This window comes from Camellia sinensis, chromosome 7 (assembly GCF_055761805.1).
Source record: "Camellia sinensis isolate YWXY chromosome 7, ASM5576180v1, whole genome shotgun sequence".
NCBI lineage: Eukaryota > Viridiplantae > Streptophyta > Magnoliopsida > Ericales > Theaceae > Camellia > Camellia sinensis.
In genome coordinates, this window is record NC_138967.1 from 148645743 (window position 1) to 148663463 (window position 17721).

The 17721-nt window shown below is 38.9% G+C and overlaps 1 protein-coding gene across 1 annotated transcript; it reads left to right on the forward strand.

Moving 5' to 3' along the window:
* The first annotated feature begins 3027 nt into the window (after positions 1-3027).
* Positions 3028-4252, forward strand: LOC114315342 (uncharacterized). The gene is made up of 3 exons (XM_082881232.1): positions 3028-3431; positions 3567-3673; positions 3840-4252. The coding sequence occupies exons 1-3, from the start codon at positions 3028-3030 to the stop codon at positions 4250-4252; spliced, it is 924 nt and encodes a 307-aa protein (XP_082737358.1).
* Positions 4253-17721: the final 13469 nt, after the last annotated feature.

Here is a 17721-nt window from a genome sequence, read left to right on the forward strand (position 1 = left end):
CTTACATCCTTTCTGCATGAGATGTAGTTTGGTTCGTGTTTACTTATTTATGTGCGAGTTCGCTGTAGCATTGCTTTACATAACATTTGCATCTAGATGTTTCATTGCAGCCCTCTTTGCATAATCATAAGTTATGATCTGCATCGTGCATGGCATTTGCATTTTGCCCCAGCCTGTGGACGCATCTATATTGTTATCTCGTTTGTTTGTCTGAATCTTCGGCCTTGTCAGAAATGGGTCGTCTTCGAGCTTTGACATTCACTCCCGTCATTTTATGACTTTCGAGTTCTGTCAAAGAGGGGCAACTGTAGATACCCCATTTTTGACCATCCTCAAGACTTAGATGTGCTTGCAGGTACATCCGATTACAAGTTTGATTGCTCGATGAGCGCTCAACTTTCGCGACGGAATGCCAAGTATGCTCTTTCCAAACCCTATTTCTGTTCTGTCTCATTTTTTGACCATGCCTTGGTCCCTCCATATTGATGTTTGTGATGGCCTGCCGACCATGGATTTGGCCCTACCGGCCATTGATAAGGCCTGCCGGCCATCAATGAGGCATTGTCGGCCACCACTGATGGCCGGCAGGACACCTTGTTTTCAGAAGATATTGTTTTAGATCTTTTGAGCCAGCTGTTTTTCACTGAGCCATCCTCCATATGGAGGGATGGAGGCCATTTCAAGCTTGTCAAGCAAGCTTTGCATAGAATTGCTCTATATAAGGGGAGGCTCCTCCCCCTTTCTAGAGGTTCAGATATTTTTAGAGACAAAATCTCACCCTCTCTCTAGAATTCTCACTCACTCTCTCTCTCTCTCTATATATATATATTGTGCTCAATAGTGCCTTAATGTGTGTTTTCTTCACATTTTTGCAAAAGAACACCAAGTCAAACACCACTACCTTGGAGCTGAGACTTTTGGAGGTTTGTTTGGAACTCAGAAGGTTGGTTTTGGCTCAGAAAAAGACATGTCTTGCTGTTGTACTTCAAGGGTGAGCATGTTCCTCTTTTAGGCATATTTTTGTATACCATGTTAGCCCTCCTTGCATGTTGTTTTAGGCTTGGTTGCTAACTACAAAAATTTCTATTTTTAAGTGCTTAGAATGGTTGTTTGAGGCCTCTTTGGTGTTGAGGATGTTCTACCCTCTTATGTGCCTTATTTGCTTAGCTTTGGTGCCATCCCCTTAGGCCCTTGAGTTCACCTTTGTTTGGTCTTTCCATCACTAAATTCCAGAGGAATTTCAGTGGTGGAAAGTGGGTTTTGAGACCCAAAATGGATGGGGGTGCCCCCCCTCCTTTTGTGCTTTGCTTGCATGTGTTGTTGGTTCAACACTTTGGCATTTTCTTCTACCTTCTTGACGCTCTATCTCAACATGTTTTAGGCCTTATTTTAACATGTTATAACTCTATTTTGGGTTGGTTTGGATGAAGATGTTCGGCACCTCTTCATCCGTGGCCGGCATTGCACATCCTTGGTCGGCAGGAGGGTAGGCAGTCACCATTCATGGCCGGCAGGGCACTGGTGCATTCCCCAACAATGATTTGGTAAGGTTCAGCAGCAAGTTCTTGGAGAAACACTGCAAACAGAGCCTCTAAAGAGCAAACCGGAGAGCTTTTCGGGGCGGAAACCGAGCATGCATCCTTCATTGTTCAAGGTAGAGTTGTAGCAGTCCAATTTAGATGCTTTTCATACCTAGTTGGTTTTGTAACTTAATTAATTTGATTAATTAGTCAAAGTTTTGTAATAATTAATTAGCTTAGCATAGTTAATTAGTTGGTTTGTAATAATTAGTTTAATTAGCGTAGCTAGTTAGCTAAATTCATTCGGACCCTCCGTCGAGAGGGCACAATGTTGTAATAAGTGTGCGTGAGTGTGTGAATGTCTTCCAACCCCACGTCTTTCTCCCTTTTATTTACCAGCTTTTGATGGTTAATTTTAGGGCATATTTCAATTAGCATACTTATGCTTTGCATGCGTGCATCATTCATTCGTATTGCATGCGCCGGGCTCGACGTATCATTCAAATTGCATTGTATTTCAATACGCTTCTTTGAATACATATATCAAATGTCGCATTCATATGCCATCTTAGATAGCCGAGCCTACTTAGTTGCATTTTGCATGTGTTGCATTAGGCACTTGACATAGCTAGGATCATGCATTGATTACTAACTAGCTTCTGTTTTGGCTTGGAGTACACTGTAAGTGTTTATGCTTTAGCATCCTTGCATGTGTGTAAGTGACTGCCATGAGGCTATGTGCTTAAATGATTAATTGCATGAATACTTGTGGATGAAGGCTTCATTGCTTGAATTGGAACAATTCATCAAAATGTACGTTTTAAGCCCACTTGAGAATGGCAAATCATGTTTTAAGCCCACTTAAGGGTGGCAAATCCGCACTTTAGCCTACTTGAGGGTAGCAACTTCAAACCATTTTCGAAAAACAAACATGAGATGTTTTGTTCCAAATTGAGAGATTTAGTCTATACTTGTGTGTTGTACGCATTACATAGTAAGTTAGGTTAATAAACTGGAATAAGAACACATGTGTTTTCAAAAACAACATATCATGTTAGTAGAGGCCGATCTTTGATCGAGCGAGCGGGGGTGCTCATTTCAAGACCTTCCCCTCTCGTGCCCAAGTTCCCGAGCTGATGCAACTTTGGTGATGACAGACACGTGGCCTTAGGCACGAGTCAGGGTTTCCTAAATTTTTCCAAAACAAAATATTTAGGTGGCGACTCTGAAATCTGGCAAAGCAGTCCATGTTTGGCACTTTTTTATTAAAATCGATTTTCCAAAATGATTTGCTGAATTTGGACTCATTGGTGATTTATCAGTCTTACATTGCACTTTGTGAGATTAGATTCAGAACCGTGACAGGAGTCCGAACTGTAGTAGCTAGAACCCAAATCCATGCCCTCTTCGAAAGGGGGGCGCACGGAGAGAGTTCAGGGCGGTCTATAGTCATGGATCACAGTATGATTTAGGTGGTAGTTCTGGTGCAGGGGGTAGTGGTCAAAGAATGCCAAAAGGGTCAGGTATTGCTAATGTTTTTCGTCGATCACAGTCCGTGCATGAAACTGGTGAAAGTGGACGTAATTGGATTAAGCCCAATGCTCTTGAAGCAAGGTTGAGAGCAATGGATGTAGAACTCCAAAAGAGCAAGAGTACAAAGCAGCGAAAAATCTCTACAATGAATTTACAGAAGTTAAGGGAGAGATTGGGACGGGCAGTGTCCAATTTTATACTCTATAATCGTATTCCCTTCAATGTAGTTGATTCAGAGTGTACACAATCCATACTTGATGTTGCTGCTAAAGTAGGGCCAGGAGTAAAGGGTCCTGGTGGTTATGAAGTTTCTGAAGTATATTTGAACATGGAGCATGATGAAATGACAGAATGGATAAGATCATTCAAGGAAATTTGGTTAGAGAGAGGTGTATCCATCATGTGTGATGGTTGGAGCAATCTAACTCGGTAACACATCGTCAACTTCTTAGTGTACTGCAATAGAGGTACCATATTTCACAAATCAATTGATGCCTCTAATATTATTAGTAGGACTGCTGAATATTATTTTGGGTTGTTAGATAAAGTTGTTGATGAAATTGGAGAGCAATACGTTGTTCAAGTGGTGATTGATAATGAACCTGCACTGAAAGCTACAGGCAAAATGTTAATGAGAAAAAAGAAAACATTTATATTGGACAACTTGTTTGGCACATTGTATCGATATCATGCTAAAAGACATAGCCAATAAGAAAAGTGTAACAAAGGTGATTGAAGATGGTAAAACCATCACCAATTTCATTTATAATAGTGGATGGGTGTTAGATTTAATGAGAAAATTCACTGGAAATAGGGAATTGATTCGACTTACCATCACTCGATTTGCTACAAATTTTATTGCCATTAAGAGTATTGTTAGATATAAACAACAATTGAGAGCTATGTTTAATAGTGATGAGTGGAAGAATTCTAAATGGGGGAAGGCAAAGACTGGGCAGCCTTACAAGGTGAAAAAAATTATTTTAGGAAAGGAGTTTTGGCAAAAAGCAATAGAACTTTGTAAAGTTCATAAGCCACTAGTCAGAGTATTGAGGTTGGTTAATGGGGATGAGAAGCCAACAATGGATTTCATATATGAAGCTATAGATAGAGCAAAGTTGGCAATTAAAAGAGATTGTCACTACTACACCGAGTATTGGAAAATTATTGATACTCGATGGTCTTTTCAATTGCAATAAGATTTGCATACGGCTGGTAAGTGTTACGATTTCAATTATAAAATGTATATTTACTTACAATTATTAATTGTCTTTTTATTTTTGATGGATTTTTAAATCCTCAATTCCAATATGGTGTTACCTCATCCAATGAAATAATAAGAGAAGTGGTGCATGGACTTAAAAAAGTAATTACTAGATTGGAGCCTAATATGGATGCTCAAGTGAAAGCAACAAATCAAGTACGTACCAATTATTTAAATTTTAATAGTAATAATCTACTTTTGCAAATGTTACTTGTAATGATTGTCCAAATTGTAGTTGTTGCTGTTTCGAGATAAACAAGAAACTTTTGGCACTCCTTTAGCACAAAGAGTATGGAAACAATCAAATCCAGGTTTTATTTTCAAAATTACAAAATTACAATATATGAATACTTAAATAATTTTCTATCATATTTTGACTTATGTCTAATGTAATGTAATTTTGTGTAGCTGAGTGGTGGATTATTCATGGTAGTTGTGCTCTTGAACTTCAAAAAATAGCTGTGAAAGTATTAAGTCAAACCACCACATCATCTCGCTGTGAACGTAATTGGAGTACTTTTAGTCTCATCCATATGAAGACGAGGAATAGATTGAAATACAAGAAAATCCAAAGATTAGTCTTCATCACCTACAACGTGAGATTAAAATTGAGACACGTTAAAAGAAGCAGCCAATAGGAGATTGATAAGAGTTTTAATCCTATTAACTTGGATTACATATTTGAAGAAGATAATCCAATAAGTCCATAGATAGAAGAAAGGGAAAATCCTTTACTAGATGGTGTGGATAATTCTGAATGGCTAGATTTGGTCTCAAATGATGATGGTGGTGGTGGCGACGACAGCAATGGCGATGGCAGCGATGGAAATGATGATGGTGGCACCCATAGATATCAAGCTCGACGCACTTCTCAAAGCTCAACTCTTACTCCAACTTAAAGTGATAATAGTGGTGGTTTAACACCATCTGATGGACAAGGTGATGATGGTGATGGTGACGGCACTTCTCACGGTGACGGTGGTGGTGGTGGCGACAATGGTGGTAATGATGGTGATGGTACTAGTTTTGGTGCGAGAAGTGAAGATTTTATTTGAGAATTTGGATTATGTGATGTTGGGAAGCATTATGATATTGGAGAACTTGTTGCACCTTGACCCCAACTACCTAGGAGGTTTCATGGTAGTCATACACGCAGGGATGAAAGAAGAATAAGAAGTAAAGGACAATAGTTTCTGTAACGTCCCGAAAATTGGGCAAGATATATCTATTTATGCAACAAAACCCACTTGATAGACAAATACATATATATAGCTAACTATTCCATACATCCATTTCCATTAAATCCCAAATGCCAAATACATGTTATTCACATCTCAATGCCCCAGTTCCAATCCCAAGCATGCATTTTACAACAAGTATGAAATGGAAACCAAACAGATAATAAGTGCCCTACAAGCTTACAAATTTATCCAAGAACATTCTTGATTAAACAAAATGGAGTTTCAACTCAATGCAAATACAGCCCCGGGCTTACATTCAACAAATAACCATAAAACAAAAATGAACCCTCAACTCTGAGTCCTCCCAAGTCAATGCCTTGGCAGAGGCATATCACCTATACCTGAAATGGTTTCCCTTATAGGGTAAGCCATAGCCCAGTAGAGATATACTACACAACATATGGACCATGACAAGACTAAAGAGGAGTATGCTCCTGCCATGCTCATGATAAAATAGTTTATCTCTCTTTTTATAAAGCATGCAATGTTGAGATGCAACAACAGATATAAACCCATTTCTATTTTAAACCATATCTGTTACATGAATACAGGCTCTGTGAATCTCTAGGTGAATGTCTGCAAGTAGGCCCTAATGCACTACCACTGTCATTTTTACCAGTAAACTGGAAGGCTCGACACTTAACCGTGCGGTTCCACACTCCCTACCCAGATTCACCAAGTATTCATCTTTTCGCAAATAAATACATTTCCAAACATTTCTAAAAAACAGATACATTTCCAATGAAATGAATGTAATGCAATGTCCAATGCAACAAATGAGTAATGTGGTTCAATTTACCTAAGTCTCATGCATTTCTACAACAATCATGGCTATCCTCCACCGGTAGCTCAAAACAAATATTTCTAAACAGATATTTAAACAATTAAATTCCAAAAATTCCAATAAATACAATCTATTCCACATCTCATCAAATATGAACAACTATACTAGTTTTCATATCACAATCACGTCCGGTAACCTCTCAAGTTCTATTTCTAATCGTATCGTTTTTATTCCAACAGATACATTAAGCAAAATAATACCGTTAATGCCCAAGAAAATATCATTTTCTTCCCAAACTCATTTTCCAAGCATTATTCAACTATGACATCCTATTTTGATCAAAAGCCCTAAAAGTTAAACGTAATTCTTTTGTTTTCTTTAAAAATGCTCTTTTGGTCGCAAAACGGTATAAATTTCAAAGCTGATCGAATCAAAAAGTCCGTTTTTGTTCAAATTTCAAACATAACTCTTTCATGACCTTACAAACATATTCCAAGTTTATACTTTCGCAATTTGGGCATCAACTCTTTATTTTTCTCAAAATTTCTCTTTTAAGCAAATAAATCACAAAATTTTTAAAAATTCTAATTAAATTATATACAACTCTAAGCTCCATATAATCAAGTAAAAGTACATAAAGAAGTGTAGGAAAAATCCATACCTCAAGCCAAGAAGCTTTCAAATTTTTTGGCAACAGAAATTAAATTTTTTTAGAGCCAAACGACGTCTTTTCCGCCCTCTACGTTTTGATCCAAAGCACTAGGGGTAAAAAATGACTTACACTAGATCAAACCCAAAAAAAACTAACATTGGAACCCTTTTCTCTTCTTTCTTCATGGCAAGATTTCCAAGAATTCCCAAAAGTTGGACAAAATATTCCATTTGGTCACTTTAATAGATATTTCCTAAACAAATATCTAACTATATATATACACCTATATATATATCAATTAAAAATACATTTCAATATCTTTAATGACAGAAGTAAATATAATATTTTTTCACTACAAAACATATTTCGTTTAATGGTACACATCATAAATATTCACAACTCTTTTATGGTAATTAAATAATAATAATAAAACCACAACACTATTACATGGTTACTAACGGGTCACAATTCAATCAATTGGGTCCAAAATGAATGGAGTTTAATAATTTAAAATAAATCCCAAACTGAGATTAAAGTATAAATTCAATTTGATTCAACTCGTTATAGCTTGATTCATCTGATAGTAGTCAAAGTTATCCATATCACCCTTAACCATCCTATAGCAATGATAGCCAGAGCTATCCTTAGCCACCTCAACAAAATTACCCTTGGCCCCCTCAACAACATGGTCCTCTAGGATACAGTTTGCCAAATTATCTACAAGCCCAAGAAGAGTATGTTGATCCTTTTTAGTCAAGGTATCCATTTTCTCTCCTAGTGCACGAAACAGAAAGGGATGACATGATGACACTACAAAAAAATTGACTTTTTGCAACGGTAAAATACCGTCGCTAATACTCCTAATGTCGTCGCTAATACTTTTTGCGACGGCAAAATGAATTTTTGCGACGGCAAGAGGGGGGTCGCAAATGCAGGGCTCGCAAAAAATTTTTTGCGACGGCACAGTGCCATCGCTAATGTTTTACGACGGCATTTTTGCATTTTTGCGACGGCACTGTGCAGTCGCTAATAACGTTTGAAATTTCTTGACTTTTTTGCGACGACACTATTTTACCGTCGCTAAAAATGTTATTTGAGACGACAAAAAATACCGTCGCTAATAGTCTTTTTTTTCAACGGTAAAAACATTATTTTTTGCGACGGTGTGGTGCCGTCGCAAAAAGTATTAAAATTATGAAAATTTCTATTTTTTGCGACAGTGTAATGCCGCCGCAAAAAGTATTAAAAAATAATAAAATTTCTATTTTTTGCGACAGTATAATGCCGTCGCAAAAAGTAAAACCTGTAACAAAATTAATAAAAATGTTAAAACTTTCTATTTTTTGCAACGGTGTAATGCCGTCGCAAAAAAGAAAAAAACATCCTACGATAAAAATATTAAAAATATTAAAATTTCTCCATAATAAAATATTAAAAATAAAAATAACAATTTCTTCATAATAAAATATTTTTCCATTCATATAATTACACATCAAGGTTTATGATAGTGTCAACGAAGTTTCTATAGTGGACTTTCTATTTAGTCACAATGATCAATCACTCGCTAATTTTTATCACAATTACCTGATTTAACATTAAAGGGCAGTCATGAGTATACTTAAACAATTATCACAAATGTGGAAATAATTTTAGGCACATGGATCAAATGTACAGATATGATTGATTTTTAATAGTCATAATCAACATCACATGACACTGGAAAGGTAGAAATAGATGTAAGGTCTGAAACAGTAGATAAAAGAATTTCATCATATACATTGATTATACGCTACAAGCGGTGGCTGATGAAACCAATCTTCAAAGCGCAGCTACAGCGTCAGACACAAAAAACCCAATGTTGAAATCAAAGTTGATGCAAGTCAACTGATTTTTGTTTCCATCTTCCATCTTCATTGTAAGAGTGTATGTACCCTGTATATATATCAAAACACTGTAAGCTCCATGGTAAAAGGCACATACAAAGTAAGATTGTTCTTTGAACCCTAAACTTACATCCTAAACAATGAAAAACACTATTAATTTCTCCTAACTGGGCATCCATTATTCTTGGAAATTAACAATAATCGCAACAATGAAAAAAAGCAGATCTTTGAAATTAATCTAAAAAAGTACTTAACTTCAACATTGTATAACAAGGCAAGATAGACAATACGACTAATAAACAAAAACTTTCTAACCAATTCCATATTCAATTAAGTAGCTATCTTTCTATCAATATTTAATTTGACGTTATTGACTTGATTTTGATGGATTATGAATGTTGTGACCGATGCCATGACAGTTTTTCCCCCAACTGTTGACAATTAAATTATTTTCTAAGGATTACAATGATGTAATGATGTCATACTTGAGTTGGCAAAATTCATATGTACTGCTACTATATAGACCAAATAAGTTATAAAGGTATGCCAAGCAACAGATTCAAGTTATAAAGTTTCCAAGAAAACAACCAAAGACATTGCCTAAGCAATCAGGGTTACAGCCCCTAGGCTACCTACAGGGCTACCGCCTAACCTTGCTTGGATGTTTTGATAGCTATGGATCATTTTCTTTTCCCGAATGGAGTGAAAATATTAGTTACTATATGTTTTGTATTTCCAATTGTAGACACCCCATTTTTGACCGACCTTGAGACTCAGACGTCACCAGTTGAGCACTTGGTGATATTGCATAATGTGCTTGTTCAGAAATTTCAGAGTCACGGCCGTGAGCCCTGCCTTCGGACTTCCGAACCCTCTTCTGTGCCTTATCTCGGTTTGCGAACCAGACTCGGTTTTCTCTGTTTCTTTTCCTGAGGGAAGGGAGAGGTCCCGTAGACCGTCTCTCAAATGTCCGTAGGCTACATTTGGTGGCCGTAGGCCATTTTTCCCATTTCGGAGCCCGGTTTCCGGTTTTCGGAGACGTCAGGCCGTGTGCCTCGGTTCGGGACCGCCTAACCATCTCCGTTTGCTCTGACTTTTGGCATACATCTTATTTCATCCCTTTTGAGGGACACTGGGGGCTAAGAAACCCACTTCGAGGTCGAATACCATTTTCGGTGCTTAACAGCCCATTTTCGGGACCCCGAACTGCGTGTTTTGGCCCCGGAACGTTCGTTTTACAACGGTTTTCGTTCATTTTTGGCAGGTACCTCTGTTTTATCACAGGGAAGGTCACCGAAGGGTGGGAGGCCAGCAATTGTTGCAGCAACCAGTTATCTCTCTTCCGGAGCCTCCCGGCGCCCGTTTTTCGTACTTCCGGGCTAATGTTGAATACCTTGGAGCTAGTGTTGCCAACTTTCAACCACATATCTGTGATCTACACATCTGAGAGGCCCCTAAAAGTTCATGGCCGGCCATTAAGGTCACCTGACCCTTTTGACCCCTTCCTTCCGGGCTAATGTTGAACCCCTTGGACCTTTTTTCTTGAACTTTGAACCACATATCTGTGATGTACACACATGAGAGGCCCCTAAAAGTTCGTGGCCGGCCAGTAAGTCAACTTGACCCTTTTGACCCCCTCTTTCCGAGCCATTGTTGAACCCCTTAGACCCACTTTCTTGGAATTTTAACCACATGGTTGTGTTGTACACACATAGGACTACCTCCCCAGTAGCTTGCCGGCCAGAAAATCACATTGGCCCTTTTGACCCCTAGCCGGCCGGCTAGGGGGTGTGGCCGGCCGGCCACCTCCAGCAAAAGTGAGAGGCCGGCCGTATTCTCCTCACTGTACCCTTTCCAGCTGTTGGGCAATATCCCCCAGATATTTTTTGTATCCGGGGGATATTTTGTGGGGGAGTTTTCCTCTCCATTTCCCCCACCTTTTACACCCCCCTTTTGGCCCTTTTAACCAGCTGATGGCCTCCTCTACAAGGGTTAGAAAAACTTTTCTTCAAAGCTCCATAGCCACCTCCATCTTCTTCTTCTTCAATTCTTCAAAAAACCCTAAGTCCATAACCTTCATTCCTTCTACACCACCAAGCTCTACCACCACCATCTCATTTCCAGCAGAAAGGAGGGATTCTTGAAGGCTAAAGAAGCTGCAAATCCATCCAAGAAGCAACAAAAATTCGAATCTTCAAGGGTAAGTTACACTTTTACCCTTTTGACCCTTTTTCTTGATCCATTTCTAAGCCTCACTTCCTTTTTGTTTCAAGCTCCGGCCCTAACTGAAAAGGGCCATCTTTTGAGCTCATCTTCACTTCTCATTAAGGGCTCAACCCTGTTTGACCCCTCCATGATACACTTGCTTCATTGACCATCTTGTATGTCATAGTTTTGCATGCTATTTTTGACCCATGAGCAATTTATTTTCGAGAATGTGGTAAACTGATTTAGGGCTTATTTTGAGCCCCTCTTCAACATTGGAGAAGGGCTCAACATTGTTTGGTGTCTCCATGTATCACTTGTAGTTCAATCCCCTATTTGGCCCCATTTTTGCATAAGTGGATAGCCCTCTTGGTTTCTGTTTTTGGACCTTGGTCCGAACTGAAAGTGGCCTTATTTTGGCCTATACTTCATGTTTCATTCACATTTTTTTTCTGTTTGGTGATTATTTTATATACTTCATGTTATAGCACCTTTTGGGCCTTGCTTTGCATCCCATTTTTAGCATATTTGTATACTGATTTTGAGGCTTCCATATACTGTAAATGTTCATATTTTGGGTCCATCTTCATTGTTGTAGAAGGAAATTTTTCATTTTGGGTTTAGCTTATACCACTTGCTTCATTACCCCTATCTTGGCCCCTATTCTTGTATGCTCTTTTTGCCATACCTATATTTGCTGTTTGGCCATGTTTATAACTGGAAAAGTGCTTATTTTGGGGCTGTCTAGCTTCTGTCTTTGCATTGCATGTCCATGTTGTGCATGTTTAGCATGGGTATAGGCCATTTCGGGTGCCTAATGTTGCATTTCGGGACATTTTCTTGCATTTCATGTCGTTTCGCTTCATTTCGGGACTGTTTTCCCCATATGTTGCTGCTGAAATTTCATTAGCATGCTTGCATATCAGTTTTGCCATCTTGCCATGTCATTTTAGCATCGCCTCGGTTTGCGTGCCCGTGTGCACGCATTTCGAGGCACTCCATTTTTATCCGACGGCATCCGATATGAGTGTGGCTGAGGCTCACTCATGTTGGTATAAGCCCATTTGTCATTTCCATGTCATTTTCATCATATTCTGCCACTGCCTCGGTTTGCGTGCCCGTGTGCACGCATTTCGAGGCACTCCACTTTTATCCGACGGCATCCGATGTGAGTGTGGCTGAGGCTCACTCATGTTGGTATAAGCCCATTTGTCATTTCCATGTCATTTTAGCATCGCCTCGGTTTGCGTGCCCGTATGCACGCATTTCGAGGCACTCCATTTTTATCCGACGGCATCCGATGTGAGTGTGGCTGAGGCTCACTCATGTTGGTATAAGCCCATTTGTCATTTCCATGTCATTTTCATCATATTCTGCCACTGCCTCGGTTTGCGTTCCCGTGTGCACGCATTTCGAGGCACTCTATTTTTTATCCGACGGCATCCGATGTGAGTGTGGCTGAGGCTCACTCATGTTGGTATAAGCCCATTTGTCATTTCCATGTCATTTTCATCATATTCTGCCACTGCCTCGGTTTGCGTGCCTGTGTGCACGCATTTCGAGGCACTCCATTTTTTATCCGACGGCATCCGATGTGAGTGTGGCTGAGGCTCACTCATGTTGGTATAAGCCCATTTGTCATGTCCATCTCATTTTCATTGTATCTGTCATCGCCTCGGTTTGCGTGCCCGTGTGCACGTATTTCGAGGCATCTCATTTTCATTGTATCTGTCATCGCCTCGGTTTGCGTGCCCGTGTGCACATATTTCGAGGCATCTCAATTTTCATTGCATTTAACATCGCCTCGGTTTGCGTGCCCGTGTGCACGCACTTCGAGGCATTTTATTTTCACTGCATTTATCATCGCCTCGGTTTGCGTGCCCGTGTGCACGCACTTCGAGGCACCTCATTCGCATCGTTTCTGTCATCGCCTCAGTTTGCGTGTCTGTACGCACACACTTCGAGGCACCTCATCTTGATATCGTTCTGTCATTTTCTCGGTTTGCGTGTCCGTGTGCACGCACTTCGAGGCATGTCGTTCCATAGCATTGTGTATGTTAGGATTATATCTTAGTTGCATTTCATGCATATCATGCATATTGCATCATGCTCAGAATAGGAGTTTGTCCGGGCACGGGAAACGAGGTACATTTCGTACTCCGAGTGACGGAATGTGTCTCAATTCCCCAGTCACTGACACTCCGGATTATCCATGATGGAGTTAGGTTTTAGCTGTAGTTTCATGTGCATTCATCCTATATTGAGTTGTGCATTTCGACTCCTCGGCCATCATGCCTCGGTATGCGTGATTGGTGGCACGAGGATCGAGACATGCATATATCTGTGCAAATACATTGCTATGCCCCTTTCCTGCTCTCTGTTGCAGCAAAATGAAGAATCAGCAACCTTTGGGGGGGGCTTGGCACGCATTCCAAGAACAGGTGTAAACAGAGGCTAATTGGGGCATTCCGGTGGATTTCCGCGCAAGACAGTCCGGACATGCATCATCCACCAGAAGCAAGGCAGTCCCTGGCTTGCACGCCAGTTTTATTTGCTTTCTTAGTTAATTTGTTAATTAATTAGGATTTTGTAATATTTTGGACTGTAATATTCTTTATTCGGGACTGTAATATTTGGACTGTATATTTATTCGGACCCTCTGCGCGAGGGCAATGTTGTAATAAGTGTGCGTGAGTGTGTTGTATGTCTTCCAACCCCACGTCTTTCTCCCTTTTATTTATCCGCTTTTGATGGTTAGATTAGGGCATGTTTAAATTAGCATACAGTATGATAGCATGTCTGCATCATTCATATGTATTGCATGCACCGGGCTCGGCGCATCATACTAACTGCATTGTACTTTCAATTCCAAATTGAATACATGTTAGCTGTAGCATTTCATATGCCATGTTTAGAATAGCCGAGCCTGCTATAGTTGCATTTTGCATGTGTTGCATTAGGCATTTTTGTATACTTAGGATCATGCATGATTTCTAATGTAATTTCCATTTTGGCTTGGAGTACTCTGTAAGTTTTATGCTTTAGCATCCTTGCATGCGTGTGAGTGACTGCCATGAATAGCATGCTTACCATGAGGCTATATGCTTATGTGATATAACTGCCTGAATGCCTGTGGGTGAAGGTTGGGTTATTTGAATTGGAATAATTCATTAAATGTGTGTTTTAAGCCCACTAGATAGTGGCAAAATCATGTTTTCTAAGCCCACCTGAGGGTGGCAAATCCACGTCTTAGCCTACTTGCGAGTAGCATCATCAAACCATTTTCAAATAAACAAGCATGAAATGTTTTGTTCCAATTCGGACGACCCAGTCTATACTTATATGCTGTGTGCATCACATAGTAACCTAGGCTAATAACCGGAATAAGGACACACAATGTTTTCAAAAATTGATATCATGGTTAGTAGAGGCCGGTCTATGACCGGGCGAGCGGGGGTGCTCACGAAGTGACCTTCCCCAATCGTACCCAAGTTCCCGAGCCGAGGCAACTTTGGTGATGACGGACACGTGGCCTTTTGGCACCGAGTCAGGGTTTCCTAAATTTCCCAAAATAAAATATTTAGGTGGCGACTCTGTATCTGGCAAAGCAGTCCATGTTTGGCACTACTTTTTCAAAAAATCAGTTGCTCAAAACAATGTGCCGGATTTGGACTCTTTGGTTCAGATTAGGAACCGTGACATTTTAAGAGTCTGAGCTGTAGTAACCCAAAATGAACAGAACGGGAACTAACCCTCCCGGGGCGTTCGGGGACGTCTACACCAATACATTGAATCACATCATAATACAACCATTTTCGTAGTAATGCAATTTCAAAAAACATAGGCCTCGACTGAAAGTTACTAACAAATTGCATTAAAGCGTCCTATAGAGATATACTAAAGGTCTAAGGCAAGCAATACCAACCATTACAAAAAAATTCATTACTATGTTTTACTCCTAAAGGCCTAACCTAAGGCAATCAACACCAAGCAATATCGACTACAAAGGCAAGCCATCAGAAGTTGCAATCCCTGGAAAGAGAGAGGCTAAGAAATTAGAAAAAAATTGCTTTTTATTAATGCGTTCCAGATGAGATTGCAAGCTGTGTCTTTGATTGATTCCAAACCACAAACGAAAGCCACCAATTGGACATGGGTTGTTCTAAACATGAAATAAACACATAGTATGTTAATGCACAACATCATTGCAACAATTAAATTATAAGTTGACTTACCGGTGGAGTGAACCCAGGTAAATCCTGAGAGTGAGAAATTAAAAAATCACCAGCAGAAATGGGGCAAGATGTCTTCCCGCAAAGTTCATCAATCTCACTGTAGATGTGGAATCCAAAATATGCAACATCAATCACCAATTTTCCTCCAGAGATTGCTTCACCTGAATGATAAACAACAAAAATTCTTGCCAAACTCAGAAAGAACAATCACACAGAAAATTTCCTCAAAGGACTGGGCATGTCTAAGTATGTTCAACCAATCATGAGGGGCACAAGGACTGCTCATTCAAAAGAAATTTCAAATATAACAACCAGATATCAGGAGTAGGTCCGAAGAAAAACCCACACAGAGAAATGAACAAGCACGCAAGCAGTGAAGACAGAAGCGAGAAGTTCTTGGCAATTAAATTTTGCATATAGATAAAATGAAGTTGTAAATCTTTAACCCAGAAATTGAAAATAAGCACATATATTTCTGTGAAATATAGAGTTTTGTACATGACAATAGAAGTGTAAGAAGATACTGATAGTAAATAATTCACGTCTTAAGGTCCAAACAACAATTACATCAGTTACTAGTAGTAACAAGAACGAAATCTTAAATGGATGAAAATTTTAAATGGCTAGTAGTAACAAGAACGAAATCTTAATTTTCTTTTTAAAAAAAATAAAGTTAATGAAAGCTTGATGCTTGGTTGGAATCACAAGGCTAAAAGTGAAACATTGAAAAAAGTTCTCTTTGTCATCATTTCTATTACGAAAAAAGTTCTCTTACGAAATAGACTTAGTAAGGGAGTTCTCTTTCTAACCGTTTCTCACTCAACTTATAAACCAAACATGGAAAAAAGTTCTCTTTATCATCATTTCTGAACAAATCACCCCATCCAAACAGAGTAAACAATATATCAATAGCAAATTAGCAACTGATTCAAGATAAAGGTAACATCTGACATACAGTATTGCACTTCAAAAAATTAAGTAGAGGACTCTCATCACTGTCTCTTCTATTAATCGCAGAATAATTATCAATGGATCAATGTAGAACGATGTTTTCATTTGAACAAACTTCTATAACCAGTGCATGCTAATAAGAACTATTTGCAACCTCAAATTGAAATGAAGCTTAAGGAGGGAAAATTATGAAAAAGGTAGATCAGATCAGATTTGATCTCGATGTTTGAAAAATTCAACAAAAATAAGGAAAACAGTTATCGTAGGCTAATTCCTTTTATCTGGATCCAAACAACGAAAAACGAGAATTCAAAAATCTATTCCACAATTTTCCCTAGCTTTTCTAAGTAAATAAGCAACGCATCTACGAACAACTTTAAAAATTCCCACACTCATCCAAATATATATAAAGAAACAAATTACAAGCAACCCTACAAGCAAGACCGAATACAATAAAACTAACCTCCCCACTCTCATCGTCTTTCGTCATCTTCATCGTTCACCTCTGACCTCGACTTGTCAGACTCTTCTTCATCAGCTGGACCCTCAGCCTATACCAACCATTATTGCAAATAATCAAATAATAATTTCCTAAAACATCTAGGGATTGATAGAATAATAGTAAATTAATTGAATCATGAAGAATGTTACCATTTTCTTGTTATAAGCTTCAAGAGTTTTATTGTATTCGGTCTTCCTTTTCTCTGCCTTCGCAACGTAAGGAGCTTTCTCCTAATTTTTTCAAAACATAAAAATTGAACAACAATAACAAGTAAATATATTTGATTTTAGAGAATAAATCAAAATCAAATCATTATTTGGAATTGAATTACTCACAGCTTCTGACAAAGATTTCCATTTGTCTCCTCCAGCCTTACCAACCTAATCCACATTCCAAAAACAATAAAAATTGACATCAAACTTGAACAAAATCCACAAATCAGAAATCTGAAAAACAAATGAGGTGAAAACACTCACGGCGGCTACGGATTTGTTGTTAGGATGCTTCTCTTTGTACATTTTCCTAAACTCCTCCCTAAAACATTTAAAAATATATTCATTGACGCAGAATATACAGATCTAACAACAATTTTCATGCGAGAGAAAGGAAAATAGATGATCACATGAAAACAAAGAAAGCACTAGCAGGCCTCTTTGGCTTGTTAGGGTCATTGGCAGCCTTCCCCTTCTTCGCCGCTGGCTTTTTACCGGCCTTCTCGCTCGGAGCACCTCTCTTCACCGAAAGCCTAAGAACAAAAAAATCGATCTTCAATACCAAAAAACCACACTCTGAATCACACGCATAATAGATCTCAGATCTAAAAACTCCAAAAACAACAAGGCAAACAAAACTTACTTGCTATCGGTTCTTTTTGGTCTCCGTTTTCGATCTACCTCCTTTCATGGCGGAACCCTACAACCCTACAAGCAAGGCCATCGAAAGAGAAAGAAA